Source organism: Macrotis lagotis, chromosome 2 (genome assembly GCF_037893015.1).
Source record: "Macrotis lagotis isolate mMagLag1 chromosome 2, bilby.v1.9.chrom.fasta, whole genome shotgun sequence".
Lineage (NCBI taxonomy): Eukaryota > Metazoa > Chordata > Mammalia > Peramelemorphia > Peramelidae > Macrotis > Macrotis lagotis.
The window spans coordinates 289768163-289787621 of record NC_133659.1 but is presented as its reverse complement, the minus strand read 5'-3'; the positions used below and the strand labels follow the sequence as shown (position 1 = coordinate 289787621).

Here is a 19459-nt window from a genome sequence, read left to right as displayed (position 1 = left end):
AAGGGTCAGGTGGTGAACAGAGCCTTTGCTATCAGATCGGGAGGCTAGGGATGCTGTGGATAGAGCACAGGACTTGAGTTCAAATTCGGTCTCAGGCACTTAATAATGACCTCTGACAAGTCACTTAACCTCATCTGCCTTGCAAAACAAAAAACCATAGTGAGTAGGGGAGTCTTTTTTTCCTTATGTGCCTATAGCTGCTTCATCTACCTTTCTGTCCCTGGTTTTTTTTTTGTTTGTTTTTTTTTTTTTTTAGATTTTGCAAGGCAATGGGGTTAAGTGGCTTGCCCAAGGCCACACGGCTAGGTCATTATTAAGTGTCTGAGGTCGAATCTGAACACAGGTCCTCCTGACTCCAAGGCCACTACGCCACCTAGCCGCCCCTCTGTCCCTGTTCTTAAAAGAAAAGAAAGCTGGGACCCAGAGGGAACCGGAGGGTACGACCTAGAAGATAATCTTCCCCTGTAGGTGGGACCCCGGCTGCGGGGCCCGAGGCCATCGCAGACCTACATCTCCCATGGCGCGCGTAGGCTTACTTGCTCATTCAAACTACAACTCCCAAAAGGCAGCCCTTTACGTTAATTTCTCCTCGGTGGACTACAGCTCCCGGCGTGCCCCGAGGCACCCCAGCTGACCGGCCACAACTCCCAGCAGGGCTTCTGGGAAAGCAAACGCCTCGCGGAGCCTGTTGGGAAAGTAGTTTCACCCGTATGCTTCCACGCGAGGAGAAAAATAGTCCCCCGGGTTTCCTTCTCCACGGAGAAAACCACTTCGGAAACCTCTTTTAACCAAGGGCACGGCCCTCTTGAGGAGCAAGGCCTTTTGTGAAGTGAGTCCTGAAATGGCTTTGTCTCGGAGGAGAAACCTGCCCGCGCGCATGTGTCGGCGCAGGACTCTCGGGGTATATAAGAAGGACGGCGGCGGGGCCGGATCCTTTTCCGGCTTCTTGCTTTCGCCATGGTGAGGAAGCGGCGCGGGGCGGGGAGGGGGTCTCTGGCCCTGGGCAATGCCGGTCGCGGTTCCCTCGGAGCGGGGTCGGGCCCAGGATGAGGAGGAGAGCGGACCCCGGGTTCTGGGCGGCGGGCGCGCACGTTGGAGGAGGGGGGCGCGGAGGGGCGCTGGGCCGGGGGCTGCGCGGCGCTCGGGGGGTCGGGAGGGGTGACGCGTGACTCGGCTCCGCACCGCCCCAGACCAAGAAGAGGAGGAACAACGGCCGCGCCAAGAAGGGCCGCGGCCACGTGCAGCCCATCCGCTGCACCAACTGCGCCCGCTGCGTGCCCAAGGACAAGGCCATCAAGAAGTTCGTCATCCGCAACATCGTGGAGGCCGCGGCCGTCAGGGACATCTCCGAGGCCAGCGTCTTCGACTGTGAGTCTGGGGGCGCCGGGAGGGAGGCGGGAGCTGCCGAACGGGGCACGTGGGGCTCCCCGGTGACGCGCCTTCCTTTCCAGCGTATGTGCTGCCCAAACTGTACGTGAAGCTGCATTACTGCGTGAGCTGCGCCATCCACAGCAAGGTGGTGAGGAACCGGTCCCGGGAGGCCCGCAAGGACCGCACGCCCCCTCCTCGCTTCAGACCCGCGGTGAGTCTGATAGGAAGGGGGCTAGGGTCCCCACTGCAGGAGAGAGACAGGGAAACGAAATGAACTCACTTAACTTAAAAATAAAAGGAGGTATGGTTGGAAGCATCTCCAGAAAATATATTGAATTGGGAAAGAGAGTGAGTGTTCTATTAACACAGTTTTCTTTCTAGTCTATAATTAGATCAGCATGATAGTAAGGCTAAGTAAAATTTCTCCCCCCATTGAGGCTTGTAAAAGAATACTAGACTAAGAAAGCTGTTTGAACTATTGCTGCTTTCCACAATGGGGGAAAAATGTTCCCTCACAAACCAATTTTTTTTTATTTTATAGGGTGCTGCCCCCAGACCCCCTCCAAAGCCTATGTAAAGAGCTATCTGTCCGTCGGACATTCCTGAATGGAAAGAGAAAAATAAAATGATTGGTTTATCTTATATTGTGCCTGGTGAGTTCTGTGGGTTAGGGGATTGTAGGTCTACTCTTTGACCTAAAAAAAAAAAAGCAGACCTGGGGCAGGTAGGTGGCGAAAGTGGATAAAGCACCGGCCTTGGAGTTAGGAGTACCTGGGTTCAAATCCGGTCTCAGACACTTAATCATTACCAAGCTGTGTGGCCTTGGGCAAGCCACTTGACCCCATTTGCCTTGCAAAAAAACCTAAAAGAAAAAAGGCAGACCTTAAACTTGCATAGAAAAATCAGTATTCTTGGCACAGCCTACTCAAGAATAGACAGTAAGACTGGTTAAAAAAAATACAGGAGTACCAAGCTTGATGGAAGTTTATGGTTGGGTAACTGAGTTATTTTTATGAAGTATTAGGTATTGACTCTCCTTAGCCCTTCCAAACAGAGCTAGATTTTTGTATTTTAAATGATGATAAAGGTAGTGATCTGTCCTGTAAGATTTCCATTTGGATCACAGAAATCTTTGTCCTAGGTATCAATAGGCTATCTGTCATTCTTTCCAGGGAAAAGTAATCTCATTCTCCAAATTGTAGAACTGTATTGTAGAACTTTTTTTGCATAACGTTTGTCCTTCCCCTCAAGAGAGGACCACGATGTCAGGGAGGTGATGCCAAGCCAATCACATGAATTGTATTTGAGTGAGGAGATGCTGTGCTAAGTCACCAACCTCACTTTCTTCTCCAGAGTCATCTAGAGCCAGTGGCCAAATATGAATCAGGATGACTGGAGGTGGCCCTGGATGCAACACAATCAGGGTTAAGTTACTTGCCCAGGATCATATTTTAAGTATCAAGTATCTGAGCTCAAATTTGGATTCCAAGACCACTGCATTATAACTGCCCCTCTTCTTTGAGAATAAAGTCCAAACATTTGCAAAATAATTATTAAAAAGAGAACATCTGTTTTTAGATTTTTTGCAAGGCAGTGGGGTTTAAGTGACTTGCCCAAGGCCATACAGCTAGGTAATTATTGTTGAGGCTGGATTTGAACTCGGGTATTCCTGACTCCAGGGCTGGTGCTCCATCCACTGTCACCTAGCTGTTCCTAAGAGAACTGTTTTAGAAACAAGGAACATCTCTTAGCAAAATATGAAGAAACTACAGTTAATACGCAGGTACAAGAGTTTTCTGTAACAGCTGTAATTTTACAAATGAGAAATATGATCAGATGAGGGAATACTGTCTACAATTATTGGGGTATCAGAAAAGACTTCATTGTAGAAAACTTGAACAGTTACATTGGATAAGCTTCGATACCATATAGATTTTCTGGGTATGAACAAGGTTAGAGCTGGGCAGTACTGAGTGTCTGGGATAGAATGCCAAAACAATTGGAATTTAAGTAGAGAGGGAATAGGCCACTTAGACCTCTGAGTCTGACCTAGGAGTAAGAAAATAAAGGAGTTGAGTGATTAGATTCTGAACTAAATGTCTGAGATGCAAAGTTGAGAAGATTGGTGAGTCAATGTGTAATTTTAAGCTGGATATGATTGCAAACCTAGGAAACCCAAAAGGAAAGTAGATTAGAGGGAAAGAAGATGAATTAAAAATGTACATGTTGATTTTGATAAAATGGGGGGATCCAAGATGATACAGCTCTTGGGAGTTGGCATGAACACAGCTTGTTGAGCTGATAAGATCACCAAGAGCATAATGGCAGTTCTGTAATGGAGCAATAAGGAATAATGAGAACAGCATCAGATACTGCAAAGACTTTGAAAAGCCTGAAAATCGAAGTCATTGCAGAATAAAATTTAGAGTGAGAAATTGAAGGAAATGAGTATACCAATGAAATCACAGTTTCATTCCCTACCTTTCTTAAAATTAGAAAGGGAACATCTAAAACAGTAGCTTTCAATGTGCATTGACTACTGGATCTGTATTCAGAAGAGATGAGAAAGGGTAGAAACCCCACATAAACAAAAATGTAGCAACTCTGTAGTGGGAAAGTATTGAAAATCAAGTGAATATCCATCAATTGGAGAATAATTAAATAAAATTGTGATATGTATGTAATGGAATACTTGTTCTATTAGAAATCAGTAGGGATGGGATTTCAGAGAATCCTGGAAAGATGAATTTAAGGATATGTTTTTTCTTTCAATGTATTCAATTTTACAGAAACAAATGTAGACTATCAGACTACCTTCTGTTGGGGGGGAGGGAGGGAGGGAGGAGGGGAAAAATTGTAAAATTCAAAACATTACAAAGAAATGATTAGTAGAGGGGGGTGGCTAGGTGGCACAGTGGATAAAGCACTGGCCTTGGAGTCAGGAGTACCTGGGTTCAAATCCAGTCTCAGACTTAATTAGCTAGCTGTGTGGTCTTGGGCAAGCCACTTAACCACAATTGCCTTGCAAAAAACAAAAACAAACAAAAAAACAACCCAAATGATTAGTAGAAAGAACAATATGTATATATATATATATATATATTTTTTTTTTTAAAGGCAGTAGCTTTCAAACTTAAGGATTTTAGAAGGATGAGGAGAGACTTGAGAAAGACTAGACATTGAGGGAAGAACCAATAATTAAGAATGATAGTGGGGGCAATCTGTAGAAGGGGTTGTTTTAGGCCCTCAAGATGCAACTGGGTAAAGGAATAGAGATGTCACAGGTTTATGAATGATAAAATTCAGCAAATGTTCTCTTAATTTCTCAGTAAAATGTTAGGGTTTGGTTGGGACCCAGTTTAAGGCCAAGGAAGTAAGAATTTCAAGCTTTTAGGTAGTCAGCTAAAAAGTCTAGGAAGAGGAAGGAAAGTGATGACAGGATGGATGATAAGAATATTGAATGAGGGGCAGCTAGGTGGCGCAGTGGATAGAGCAAATCTGACCTCAGACACTTAATAATTACCTGGCTGTGTGGCCTTGGGCAAGCCACTTAACCCCATTTGCCTTGCAAAAAACTCAAAAAAAAACATTGAAAGAATTGGAAGTCATGTTAGGAAGAGTTAAGGCATAGGAAAAGATAAAGTGTTATGATAATCACATAAAAGAATTAAGAGTTTTTAAAACTAGAACTAATTGTGAAATATTCATGTACTATAAGAATACAAGGAGATCAGACATGTAAAGAATACTAAGCAACATTAAGTAGAATGAGAGTAGTTTGGAGAGGGAGGATATACCTATATTTTTAGAAAATCAGGACACAAATCTTATTTTGGTTGTCTTATCCTTGTAGTGCCCAGGAGGGCAGGACTATCAAAAGAGGAACTTGTCCAGTTCTTTCTAGAAAGTTTATCAATGATTCCTTGGGAACCCTTGTGATTGGAGTGGGTGAAGGGGAGTGTTTCCAGAATCAGAATGATATACCCAAAGATCAGTATCAATTCAATTAATACTGCCTCCTAAGAATTTGCTTCCTATCCCACTGCTTTGGAAACCCCTGAAATGCTTTCTTTGTTTCATCCTTTTTGCAATATGTTGATGATATAAGGCAGTTAGGTTCAAATTTAACCTTAGACAAAATGCCTTTCTTTCCCTTGCTGTAATATAAATATAAAATGGGTTAAGATAGTATCTCCATCCCTTATTTAAATACTTTAGCAGTGCCTTCCTCAAAGTAGACACTTAAAATTAGTTTCCCCTTGATTACTCTGTTGAATACTTTGTTCTTTGGCTCCATAATCTCATTTGATTGTGTTAATCTATTCTGCTCAGACTCGGGCATCCCATTGCCCCCCCTCCATTCAGTGTCTCCCAAGGTATTGCCAGCCCTTTTCTCCTTTTACATTCTCCTGTCTATTTCCTCAATTAGCACAAGTGTCTACATTTCTCTCTTGATTGCATTACTTTGGGACACTTATGACCAGCTCTACTAGACCCTAGGAAATCTCTATTGCTTCTGATAGGAGGGGGGCTGTGAACCCCAAAACCTGCATTGAAGGTGAGCTCAGCACATATGACTCCTCATTTCTCACCTGGCCTAACCACTTTAGGAATTCTCCCATGAATTCTCTGCCATGTCCCCCAACTAGTCCTTTCTCTGCTGCTCTCCCTCCTCCCTCTCGGCTTCCTTTTGTTTGTTGTCTTCTATTAGATTGTAAATTCTTTGAAAGCAGGGACTGTTTTTGTATCCTCCCAATACTTGCATGTGACCTTAGTAGGTGTTGATGGATCAACATGCTGGTATTCCTAATCCAGCCTTTTTCTGGAATTTCCCCAAACTCCATCTGAATATTTTTTCCTGCCTAGCTCAACAAAGATACTTAGGAAATGTTTTTTGTTAAATCTATTTTAATGGTACTTCAAATTCAGTAAACATTGAATTCCTATTATATATTAGATACTACAGATATAAAGGGCATGTCCTTCCCCTCAACCTTTTCTTCCCCCAAATCCCTCTGGTCACACAAAACTTGATTGTTGACACCACCTTTCTCTGAGTTAGCAAAAGTCTAAAGCCTCCAATTGACTTCAGTTTTCTTTTTCCTCCCACAAACACAGGGTGGCTACTTTCACAATAAGTTTTTATTTTTACTCTTTTATGTTCACACTTTCATTATACTTGGATTAGACTGTGACTACCTCTTGCCTGGAATATGGTACATTAATAGTCTAATTGATCTCTCAAAGTCTTCAATCTCTTAAATATCCTTTTACCAATTAGCAAAAATCCTCTTAGTCTCACAATGAGAATGAAAATAAACATTTATTAAATGCCTACTGTTTACCAGGCACTATGCCCCCCCAAAACCCCATCTCTTACAAGGCAGATTTCTGTACATTTAAAAGAAATATATGTACATATGTATTTAATACTTATTTATGGTTGTCTCATTCTGTGCTAGTTTTTTTTTTATCAGGAAGTAAATTGCCCTTTCCACGATTAATCTGAAATTATGGTCATTGTTTTTGTCTTCAACAGTATTTTCTTATAACTTGTTCTCCCAGTTCTATTTGCTGCATCAATTCATATACACATCTTTGTGAGTTTCTTTGAAATCATTAATTCCTTAAAGTACAATAGTATTCCATCATATTTATACACCATGACTTTTTTTTAGCCATTTTCCCCATTTATATGTTCATAATTCAGATTCTTGTTCATTGCTACTTCAAGAACTACAAACACTTTTGCACCAAGTCATTGTTATTCATGACTGAATGTTTTATGAGTGGCAATGATGGACAGAAGGACAAGGGTTCAGTAATCTCTGGGCAGTTGTGGTAACCTCAAGTCCTTATTGTGTTTCCACCAGTTTCCAGCTTTTATTATGAGAGCCTTCATAGTTTCTTCCTTTTTTTTTCAGCCTTGACTGATTTCTCCTATTGGCTTTATTCTAATTTTCAGGGAAGTCTTACTGGAGCAGGGTTTTCTACTCTATTGCCAAGCTGTTTTATTTTCCCATTTTTTATTCTTTTTAAGTGCTCTTATATATCTTATTCTATTTATAAAAATATCTTTTTAAAAATGTTAATTCATTTCTCCTAGAAATTCTAGCTAAAATTCTATCCAGTCTGTTTATCTGAGACTTTTGTTGTAGGAGTCATTCTCTTCTGCAATTTGTCTTTATTTGTCTTGTTGTCTATAATTGTCTTTATCACCATTATAGCTTTTTTATGGTGAGATTTTATTTTTGTTGTTTGCTAATTCCAATCTACTTTCTGTCTTTGAACTTTATTGTAGGGCCTTTTTTTGCACATTTCTAAATGAAATGTTTGGACTGGTCTTTTTGGAGTATCCAGTGGTGTCTATATCCTCAGGTTTTCTGAGAGTGTGCAGGCTGGGAATTTGGAAGCTTTCAGTGCTCCCTAATTGATCTCATATAAGGAGACTCTAATTGTGCGCCTTGGTGGAAATGTGACTTTTGAGTGACTTTTTCCTCCCTCATCTTCTTTCTCTCTCTCTCTCTCTCTCTCTCTCTCATATATATATATATATATATATTATTTTTTTTCAGCCAATTGTGTTTTCTAGCACTGTTTGGAAGGGTTTGGGATGGGTTATAGCAGGTTTTTTTGGTGGCAAAGAAATGAAAGCTAAGGGTGTACTCATTAATTGGAGGATGGCTATAGTATTTACTATATTATTATTGTTGTTATTATTTTAGGGTTTTTTGCAAGGGAAATGGGGTTAAGTGGTTTGCTCAAGGCCACACAGCTAGGTAATTAAGTGTCAGAGGCCAGATTTGAACTCAGGTACTCCTGACTCCAGGGCGCCACCTAGTCGCCCCTGTATTATTTCTTGAAAATGAAATCTAGGCTCTTCTGATTGTGGCTTTCAGATAGCCCAAAAATTTTTAAATTATTTCTTTTGGATCTGTTTTTGAGGTTGGTTGTTTTTTCAATGAGATAATTTTTGGCTTTTTGGAAAGAGTTTTATTTCTTCCTGGTTTCTTGTAAGTCATCAGCTTCCTTTAGTTCCATTCTGCATTTGAAGGAGTTATTTTCTTCAGAGAGCTTTTTTATCTCCTTTTCCAGCTGTCCAATTCTGCTTGGCATTCTTTTCCTCATTTGCCTTTTGTTTTGCTTTTTCATTAGGCCTAAACTGGTTTTTAACATTATTTTCTTTGGTATTTTGGTACATCTTTCACCAAGCTGTTGATTTGGTTTTCATGATTTTTCTGCATCACTCATTTTTCCTCCCAATGTTTCCTCTAGTTCCCTTAATTGCTTTTCAAAGTCTTTTTTGAGCTCATCCATAGTCTGAGCCCATTTTCTATTTCTCTTGGAGGTTTTGGATACAGAAGCTTCAATTTTGCTGTCATCTGAATATGTGTTTTAATCATTCATGGGACTAAAGTAATTCTCTGCTCAGATTCTTTTTCTATTGTTTACTCATTTCCTCAGCTCAAGACAGTACTTCCCAGGTTTTTTTGGGGGGGGAGGGGAACACCCCACTGGGACCTTTATTCCTCCAAGGTCTTTTGCTCTCTTGCCTGTGCTTTGATATGTTGATGGCCCTCATACTTCCCTCTGCCTTGGAGCTATAAGGAGGGATCCTGCTTGGGTACATACTATGGAAGCCCAAACTGCAACCTGGATCTGATTGTAGGCGAGCAGAGCAGCAGAGTCCTACTGGGAGGGAGAGCAGAGAAATCTCTGCAGTCTTCCCTGACCCCTTACTGTCTTTGGGGGTGCAGACTGCTTTCTCCAAATTCTCGCTGCAGATTCTATGGCTGGTGCTCCCTCACTCCACACTCATTCTGGTGTGGCAGAATTCTTTCCCCACCCCTTCAAGCTGTTGCCAGTGATCTCTGGGCTGTGTTGGGGCTTTTTTCCCAACCCCTGGTCCTTTCCCACAGAATTTCTAAGTTATCTTGGACTGAGAAAATATATCATTCAGTCCTGTGGGTTCTGCCCCTCTAAATTAAGTACAATTCAAACCTTACCTAGAAAGAAGATTTAGTTAATGTCATCCTTCATCTAACACTTGTACAATAATATGATTGTGTTTAAAATGGGCTGGATAAAAAATTAATAAACTCAAATATTTACCAATTAGGTCAAACTAAAGTGCTAGTTTTTTCTACTTGGGGTATGGAATTCATTTAACCATGCCAAAGAAAATGTGGATATTTTCTAGTCTAAATCCTTCAGAGGAGTCTACAACTCATACCATTATATAATAATCCTCATAGCACTGTAAATCCCTCTTGGTGTAGTATAATATACTATCTTCTTTTTCTTTGTGGAATTAGTGCAGATTTTATTCTATACAAGTCAATATTAAGTATGAAATCCAAGCTAAACAATCTGCCATCTTAAAGTATAAATGTAGCTTAAATTATATATATATATATTTAAAATTGTATCTATCTGTATCAGATCAAATATAAGAAAAAAAAAATTTTTTTAAATTTTATTATACTTTTTTTATATTCTGCTGTATATTTGTGAGGAAAGCCAAAAGAATAAGAGTAATATAAGACTGATAGTTCATATTTTCTTTTCCCAGAGGGAATGGGGGGGGTAAGTCCCAAGGAGAATCACTTAAAGTTCAGGTTTAGTTAATGTCCAAGGCTTCCTCAAAAAGGAGGGACTAGGAAGGTACTAAAGGCATTTCTGCCACACATTATTTAGTACAGATATGCTAATATACCTGTAAATCAGATGTAATACCTTTCCTTTCTCTACACAAAAGAAATGCTTAACACTGAGCAGACTCACTCTGAACAAAGACTTGATGACAAAAACTTGTTACTCTCCTAGAGGTTGATACTTAGAACCATTCACACATAAAATGCTTAGAAATATTTTACCAGTGAGCTTGAAAGAGTCTTTGACATTTACCTTGACTCTCCATATCAGTGTTCTCTAAGAAAATGATCTCAAACTCAATTAGAACTGCAGGAATGCCAAAAATTCACATTATATTGCAATTTTATTTTAACATTTCCCAATTGCATCTTGACATCTTTAATAGCTATCTAAGGGACAGCCAGCAGAGAGATTCTGGAACTTCCAAAATCCTGAGTTACCTAGTTCAAAAAAGAAAGCATTCTTCTCTCAAGTAACTGCTTGAGGAGTTATCCACAAAGTTATGGAGACAGCTAGATGTTCGGGCTTTGCTTGCCTAAGGGGAGCCCCTCCTGTAGCTCCCCCTTGAAAGCAGTAGACAGTCAGTTATTAGGAGCTATTAGGAAAGTATTTTCTCATAGATATATGGATGGATAAAGTATTAAGCAATTACTAAGTGAAAGGTATTTTGCTGCTTTTTGGACACAAATACACAAGACCATTTCTGCCCCAAGCAAGCTTACATTCTTTTTTTTTTTTAACATTGTATTTGCTTTCCAGTTATACAATAGTAATATGTACTTATCATTTTTGCAAGGCTCTGAATTCTACAATCCCCCCCCTTCCAATATAAAGGGAATAGATTGTCCTGTGACAATACCAGGGGTCATTGCTAGTAAGATGTTTTTTTTAAAGGTTTTTGCAAGGCAAATGGAGTTAAGAGTGGCTTGCCCAAGGCCACACAGCTAGGTAATTATTAAGTGTCTGAGGTTGTATTTGAACTCGGGTCCTCCTGACTCCAAGGTCAGTGCTCTATCCACTGTGCAACCTAGCCGCCCCTGCTAGTAAGATTCTTGGCAGAATCCTTCTCTATAAGCTGATCCTTCATCTGAAAACTAGTATGGCTTCAGAAAGGGTCAAGGAACAGTCAATGTGGTGTTAGCTGCCCAATGACTCCAGGAAAAATGCCAAGAACAGAACAGAGGTCAGTGTATACAACATTTGTAGATCTGAACAAGGTCTTTGATACTGTCAGTCATGAGGATGCATGGAAAATTATGTCAAAATTTGGTTGCCCAGAGAAGTTCATCAGTATTGTATGCCATTTCCATGATGGTTTGCATGCCCGGTTTCTGGATAGTGGACAATGCTCTTGAGATTTCCTGGTCACCAATGGAGTGAAACAAGGATGTGTCCTTGTTCCCATGCTTTTTTAGCCTGATGTTTTCAGCCATGTCATCAAATGCTACTGCACCAATGGCAAATTCTTCAACTTGGAAAGGCCAAGAACAATGTTTGCAGATAACTATGCAGTCAATGCAGCCTCTGAAGCTTAGATGCAACAAAGTATGGCTCAATTCTCTGCTGCTCATGCTAACTTTGGTCTAATGGTTAGCACCAAGAAAACCCAAGTGCTCCATCAGCCAGCCACACTATCCATTTGTGGAACCATTGATTATAGCAAATGGAGAAATTTTGAAAACTGGACAAGTTCACTGACCATGGCAGTGTCCTTTCCAGGTAGATACACATTGACAATGTTGACACATTGCCAGAGCTAACTCACTATTTGGGAGACTCCAAAAGAACTTGTGGGAGAAAAGAAGAATTAGACTGACTACCAAATTGAAGGTCTACAGAGTTGTGCTGATCTCATTGCTAATGACTGTGAATCCTGGACAGTCTACCAGTGCCATGACAGGAAACTGAATCACTTCCATGTAACTTGTCTTAGGAAGATTCTGAAGATCATCTGGCAGGAGAAGATACCAGACACTGAAGTCCTTGAGCTAAACTGCCCAGTGTTCCAACATTATTTATAGAGAGTGAAACTACAAAACACGGTTAGAATGCCAGAAGTTCACTTGCTGAAAAGACATTTCTATGGAGAACTCATGTAGGGCAAAGGCTTACAAGGGGGTCAGAAGAAGTAATACTGGAACACCCTGAAGGTCTCTCTTAAGAACTTTGGAATTGATGGTATAGCATGGGAGACACTGGCACAGGACCTCCCAGCATGGCATGCCCTTATCAGTGCTAGGGGGCTGTGTTCTATGAGAAGGGCAGAATTGAAGCAGCTCAAAGGAAATGTGACATATGTAAATTTAGAGCACTCATTCCAGGTATTTGGACTATTTGTGCCCAACCTGTGGTAGAGCATTCCAGATCATATTGGGCTGATCATTCATAGTCAGACACACAGTAATTTTCTCAAAGGTAAGTGATGTCATTTTGATCTTGATAATGAAGGAAAAGAACCAACCAAGTGTCGAGGCACATTTGAACTCAGGTCCTCCTGATTCCAAGTACTGCTGCTCTATCCACTGCACCACCTAGTTGACCCCTTACATGTAGGTATTTAACAAATGAGAAATTGAATTGTTGAATTGACCCTAGTGGGAATCAGGATACCCACACCATTTTCCCCTTCACCTACAGAGGCCTCTGGAAACATGATGATTAAATCCCACAGATCATTCAATGACCACCCATATCTCCTTCCCAAATCCTGTGATTAGTTTCTTGGCAGGTCCAACCAGAAAAGAAAGGAGAAACTGCTCATTTGGCAGGAGTTGGGAGTCCGTCTGGGACCTGTAGGGAAATCTTGGGAATAATCATAATAACTGATACTTAATCCTTTAAAGTTGGCAAAGCAATTTGTATGCATTATCTCATTTCAGCCTCACCATTAACCTGAGCAATGGGTACTAAAGGTATCATTATCCCCATTTTACAGGAGAGGAAATTGAAGTTTAGAGAAATCAAGTCATTGGTCCATGGTCCTTTTAACTACTAAGTGAGTCAGAGGTCAGGTCTTTCTGACTCTGAGGGTGGTATTTGCCATTGCTCCACAAACTATAGCTTTACAAATGAACCTTTACTGAGGGGGAAAAAACAACAATGAATGGTCTACCCTGGGTTAGGCTTCTGGGGAGGCTGTTTCACTCTGAGACCTTGGAAGAGAATTTATGATGTTATGTCTCGGGGATATAATAAGAGGCAAAATAAATTGCTGCCCTCATGTAGCATACGTCTGTTAAAGACAACATGCAAAAAATTAGTTATACACAGGGTTATACACTAGAATTAAGAGTGGTACTTCCTGTAGAAGATGGAATCTTGTGACTTCAAAGAAGCCAATAGGCAGAGATGAGAAGAGCAAGCATTTCAGCTAGAAAACTGCCCAACACAAAGAAAATGTCTTTGTGGAGCAACCAAAAGACCATTGTCACTGGAATAAAAAGTATATGTTGGAAAGTAAAGTCTAAGAAGACAGGAAAGGTGGGAAGGGGAAAGGTTATGAAGGACTTTGAATGCCAAATAGAGTAATTTTGTTTTTGATCCTGGAAGAAACAGGAAGTCACTGAGGTTTATTGAGTAGAGAATGACATAATCTGAACTTTGATTTAAGATAGACTGGAGTGGGGAGAAAGAGGCTGACTAACCCAACAGCAGGCTATTGAAATAAGATATGAGGACCTGGACTAGAGTGGTGGCAACATCAGAAGTGGGCAAGCAATATTACAAAGATGAAATCAACAGGCCCTGGCAAGAGATTGAATATAAAAGGCTAAGAGATGGTGAGGAATCCAGGATGACACCTAACTTGCAAGCCTGACAATTGAAAGAATGGTGTTGCCCCTGACAGTAATAGGGAGGGAGAGGAAGGGTTTAGAAGGAAAGATATATTCTATTTTAGACATGTTGAATTTAAGATGTCTCTTGGACATCCAGCTTGAAATGTGTGAAAGGAAGTTGGAAATCAATGGAGAGGTTAGGGTAGGATAGGTAGATTTGAAAATTGTCAGCATAGTGATGGTAATTAAACCCATGGAGCATATGAGATTACCAAGTGAAATATTACAAAAGGAGCAAAGAAGAGAGCCCAGGAAAGAACCAGGGACACCTGTTAGAGGCAATGATCTGAAAGGATACAGCAAAAGAGCCAGAGAAAGAGTCTTTGGATAGGTAAAGAGATAGTGATCTAAGAGAACATGAGGTCCCAAAAATTCCAAAGAAGAGAGTACCAAGGAGGAAAGGGCAATTAATAGTGTCAAAGGCATGGAAGATGTTATCTGATCCACATTAAGGCATTGAGAATGAGTAAATGGGGGCAGCTAGGTGGTGCAGTGGATAGAGCACCAGCCCTGGAGTCAGGAGCAAGTCACTTAACCCCAATACCTTACCAAAAAAAGAAGAAGAAGAAGAAAAAATACAAAAAGAAAAAAAGAATGGGAATTTTTGAGACCTGGGTTTGGGGAGAGGGACATGGATACTAGGAAAAAGATAACACAATAAATCCATATAAATCATCAATATTTCCATATAGTACCAACAATGTCAAACAGAAAGAGGTGGAAAGAGGAATTCCATTTAAAATATCTGTAGACAATAATAAATACTTGGAAGTCTACCTACCAGAAACTCTATGAACACAATTTGCAAAATACTTTTCACACAAATAAAGTCAGATCCAATCAGAGAAATATTAAAATGATAATTCCACCTAAATTAATTTCATTATATTCAATGCCATATTAATCAAATTACAAAAAAATTTATAGATCTAGAAAAAATGATAGCAAAACTCACCTGGAAGAATAAAAGGGCAAGAATATAGAAAAAAAATAAATGGGAAAAATGGATGTTACCTTAGCAATGCCAGATATCAAACAGGAAGTAGTTTTTGTTTTTGGGGGCTTTTTTTGGTGGGCCAAGTGACCTGCCCAAGGCCACACAGCTGGTCAAGCACCAAGTATACCAGGCTAGATCTGAACCCAGGTCCTCCTGACTTCAGGGCTGGTGCTCCACTGTGCCACCCAGCTGGCCCTCAAACATGAAAGCAATCTGGTAGTGGCTAAGAAACAGAGTGGTGGATTGGTGAAATATATTAGGTAAACAATACACAAAATGACTACAGTAATCTAGCATTTGATCCAAGATTTGGGGAAAACAAGTCACTATTTGACAAAAATTGCTGGGAAAACTAGAAAGCAATTTGGCAGAAACTAGTTTTAGACCAATACCTCATACCACTATCAAGATAGGATTTATACAAAGGGTGTTATAAGCAAATTAGGAGAACTTGAAATAGATTACCTGTCAGATCTATGGATAAGGGAAGAATTTATGATCAAACAGGAGATAGTGTTATGGGATATAAAATGAATCAAAAGAAAAAGGTAAAGAACCTTATATGTATAAAAATATTTATAATAGCTCTTTTTTTGTTGGCAAAGAATTGGAAATAGAGTAGAATGGTCCAATAAGTTGTAATAAATGATTGTGATAGTATAATATTGTAAAAAATAATGAGTAGCATGGTTTCAGAGAAACCTGGAAAGACTTCCATGAACTAAGCCAAAGTGAATGAACACAACTAGGAGACCATATTGTACAATAATCACCTGTAAATAACTTAGCTATTCTCAGCAAAACAATGATCCAAGACAATTTTGAGGAACACTTGATGAAAAATGCTGACTGCTTTCAGAGAAAGAACCAAAGGAATTTGAATGCATCTCAAGACATACTTTATTATTCTTGCCTTTTTTTGGTGTATTTTTTTGCAACCTGGTTAATATAGAAATGTTTTTCCTATCTGCACATGTATAATCTATATCAAATTTCTTGCCTTCTCAAGGAGTAGGAAAGAGGATGGAAGGGAGAGATTTGGAACTTAAATTTTGAAAAAAGCAAATTTAAAAACTTTTTTGATTACAAGTAATTTAGAAAAGAAATAAAAAATTAAAATTAAGAAAAAAAAGATAACAGGGGCAGCTAGGTGGCACAGTGGATAGAGCACCAGCCCTAGAGTCAGGAGGACCTGAGTTCAAATATGACCTCAGACATTTAATAATTACTTAGCTGTGTGACCTTGGGGAAGTCACTTAACCCCACAAAAAATTGTAGAAGTTTCAAATTGGTTCTCCAAGACAAAAATATCCAATATAAACCCCATTCTTTGTTGGAGGTCCCAGGGACCCAAATGGTCCAATTTGTGAATAATTTTATTCTGGCAAAGTTTATTGGTAAGACCAGAAATGCATCAAAGCATTATTCATAGATAAAGGTGAGCAAATTAGGAATTTTGGTGCAGGCTCATAGAATGGATTTAGAAGTGCACTGATGGAACCCTCAATGGATGATATTTGTATCTGGAACAACAAAGAATCCTGGTTCCTTCTTTTAGAATAAAAAATAGGATAACTGATGTGGGATCTTTTAGGTAAACTTGGGAGAAAATAAATTATTTCTCATCCCTCTTCACTACTGGTTCATTTCCTTATTAGTTCTCTTTCCCTTGGTTCAAAAGTGGCTTAGTGAGTAATTTCTAGATATTACCAAAATTGCAGGAACTCTGATTGCATGGACTTTTCTCCCAGAATAAAACCAGGGAAACCTCTTTTCCCATGGAACAATTTTCCTTCTCTCAATCTCAAATATTGAATTCTATAAATTAGATTTAGTCAGTGTTGGGGGTGGCTAGGTGGCATAGTGGATAAAGCACTGGCCCTGTAGTCAGAAGTACCTGGGTTCAAATCCGATCTCAGACACATAATAATTACCTAGCCTTGGGCAAGCTACTTAACCCAGTTTGCCTTGCAAAAAAAAAAAACCTAATAAAAGAAAAAAAAGATTTAGTCAATGTTAATGACCATATTTATTAGCATAATCAGGAATGCTAGATTTTCTACCCTTTATCAAAAGCATTTGGATAGCAAAGTTCACCAACCTCCAGTTTGTATTAGTTCCTCTTTAACTCCACCTCCTAACCACTTAATTCCTCCCAAGAAAAGAATTAAATAGCTTTCTACACTGGTGGACTTTTCTCTTGCAGGGCTCTGGAAGAATAAGAGGAATTTTTTATTGCATTTCATTACCAGCAACTATCAATACTACTAGTTCAATTTAGACCAGCTTCAGGCAATACCTGCCCTGTGATCATCTTCTCTAGCTTTCAGTTGGTGTGCTCATCTCTTATCTTTCTCACTTCTCTGTATGTATCACACAAAATTAGAGTGATAGTTCCTTCTTCAAGGACACTAGAATCCCTCCAAAACGAGTTCTTCCCTAGGGTTTCTATACTACTAGTATGAGTAGGAATAAGGAACCTCCCTCCCAAGGGTAGCTACTGATCCCTCTCAGGGCTCTAGTTTAGGGGTACTCCTGAAGGATTTGGGAGCATCTTTTTCTGTTATTGACTCAAGCCATATCCCCCAATTTAGGAGAAATTGTGTCCTCCCAAATAGCAGTAGTCGGTTCTATTTAATTAGTCTTCAGTAGCATTGATCCCATCAATTAGAAATCAGCTAACAATTTAACCAATTAATATCAATTATCTTTTACAGATGTAACCTTTTTAAGTTCTTGGGGTCATTATTTCAACTCCTCTCTCATGGGGAAGTTGTGTTCCCAGAGCAAGACTGCCAGGGTTCTACAGTTATCGCAGGTGATTGGAATGTCTTTCTAATGCCATTAGCTCAATTCTAGTGTATATTCAGTATCAATTGACCAGTTTCATTTAGCTAATTAGCATCAATTAGGCTGTTCCACAGGGATACTTATTGAGAAGATAGAGCAAGCACAGAAATACAAATTTTTTTCCCCAATACCTGAGGATGCATTCTCTCCCATAGCATTTTGGTTCCAAGGGAGTGGATGCAACCTTTTTTGTTTTTTAATTTATTTATTTATTGGGGTGGCTAGGTGGCACAGTGTATAGAGCAGTGGCCCTGGAGTCAGGAGTACCTGAGTTCAAATGCGGCCTCAGACACTTAATAATTACCTAGCTGTGTGGCCTTGGACAAGCCATTTAACCCCTTTTCTGAAACTCTTTTACCTAAATCAGGAAATAGACACAACTGTGACAGAAGCAATCATAGGGTCTTGTGGCTACAACAACAGACTTCACATTAGGACAGGTGAGGAGAATAGGATACCAGTTTCTGTTTGTTTGTCTGTGTGTGTGTGTGTGTGTGTCTGTGTCTGTGTGTCTGTGTGTCTGTGTCTCTGTCTTTCATTCTCTTTCTGTCTCTCTTTCTTTGTTCTGTCTCCTTTACTCCTTTCTTCCAAAAATAGACTACAAAGTCAAATTGGCTACCCAATAACTAGGCTACCCAATAACTATGATTATTTACTAAAAAGATATAGCAAGAGCAGAGTTTAACAAAAACACTTCCCTCCCAAACCCAGTGTTTACACTTTCCTCTTCTAAACCCCTTGGTCCTTAGGAAGAATGAGCTCAGGCCTAAAGCAATTGCTACAAGGCATTTGTCCTACCAAGTTAACTCCTGAGTGGGCCTAGCCAATGGATTGAATTGCCCCCCCCTTATTTTCTGGACACCAAACGAAGCTGCTGGCTTGTTCCACTGTGAGCTGGGTCAAGCTGATCATTCCTCAGAGCTGGTCCCTTAAATGGGTTTGGCTGCTGGTGACATCTGGCAAAGGTTTCAAATTTTCAAGTTTTCACAAAGCCAAATGAAAGAAGACAAAACTGGAGGCAGCCTCAGTCTAGACATGGGCCTGCCTAAAAGACCCAACTCAATGGAACAAGTTTGTCCCCATTACCCCTTTCATGACTCTCTGGGGCTCAAAGAGCTGTTCTCACCTCAAAGTCAGCAAGATGGAAAGAATGAGTTTCTTCTCTCATGTCAGGTTCAACAGGCAACCCAAAAGCCTTCCCCCCCCATACAGTTAATGGGCAGGAAACAGTCACAGAATACCTGTATAGATGTTTACAATCCTTCTAAGGATTATATTTTGCTAGAAATGCATCCTGTGATGATGTGGATAGGGTTATCATCATTGTTCTGTTAAGTACCAACATTCACATTGTACTATAATTATGGAAGCTAGAGTTGACTTCTGAGGGATTTCAAAATTCCAAATCCTAAGGAGTATCATAATGGGTTTTTAACTATTCAGTAAAGTTCCAGGATCTAACATGAACTTCTCCACCTAGCCCAGATGGTAAAGGATCGACTCTAGGGGGTGCCAAAGTCACTGAACATAAAATTCAGTTTGGACTTGAAAAAGGCTGATAACAGACATTTTACCATTATGAGATAAGAGGCCATCCATAGGTATTTTGAATGCTGACTGAAATGGGGGGCTGATATGGCTCTGGCTGTTATTCTGCTTATTCAAATTCCTGAGAAGGATGTGTGAATAGAACCAAATGAAGCTGCTCCCCTGTGACCACTCAGGATCAGAGAAAAGACAGTGAAGATTT

The 19459-nt window shown here is 40.0% G+C and overlaps 1 protein-coding gene across 1 annotated transcript; it reads left to right on the top strand.

Annotated features, from left to right (window-relative positions):
* The first annotated feature begins 860 nt into the window (after positions 1-860).
* RPS26 (ribosomal protein S26) lies at positions 861-2013 on the top strand. Its single transcript, XM_074226411.1, has 4 exons — positions 861-960; positions 1191-1368; positions 1452-1582; positions 1913-2013. Exons 1-4 carry the CDS (start codon positions 958-960, stop codon positions 1946-1948), a joined length of 348 nt encoding a protein of 115 aa, XP_074082512.1. The 5' UTR covers positions 861-957; the 3' UTR covers positions 1949-2013.
* Positions 2014-19459: the final 17446 nt, after the last annotated feature.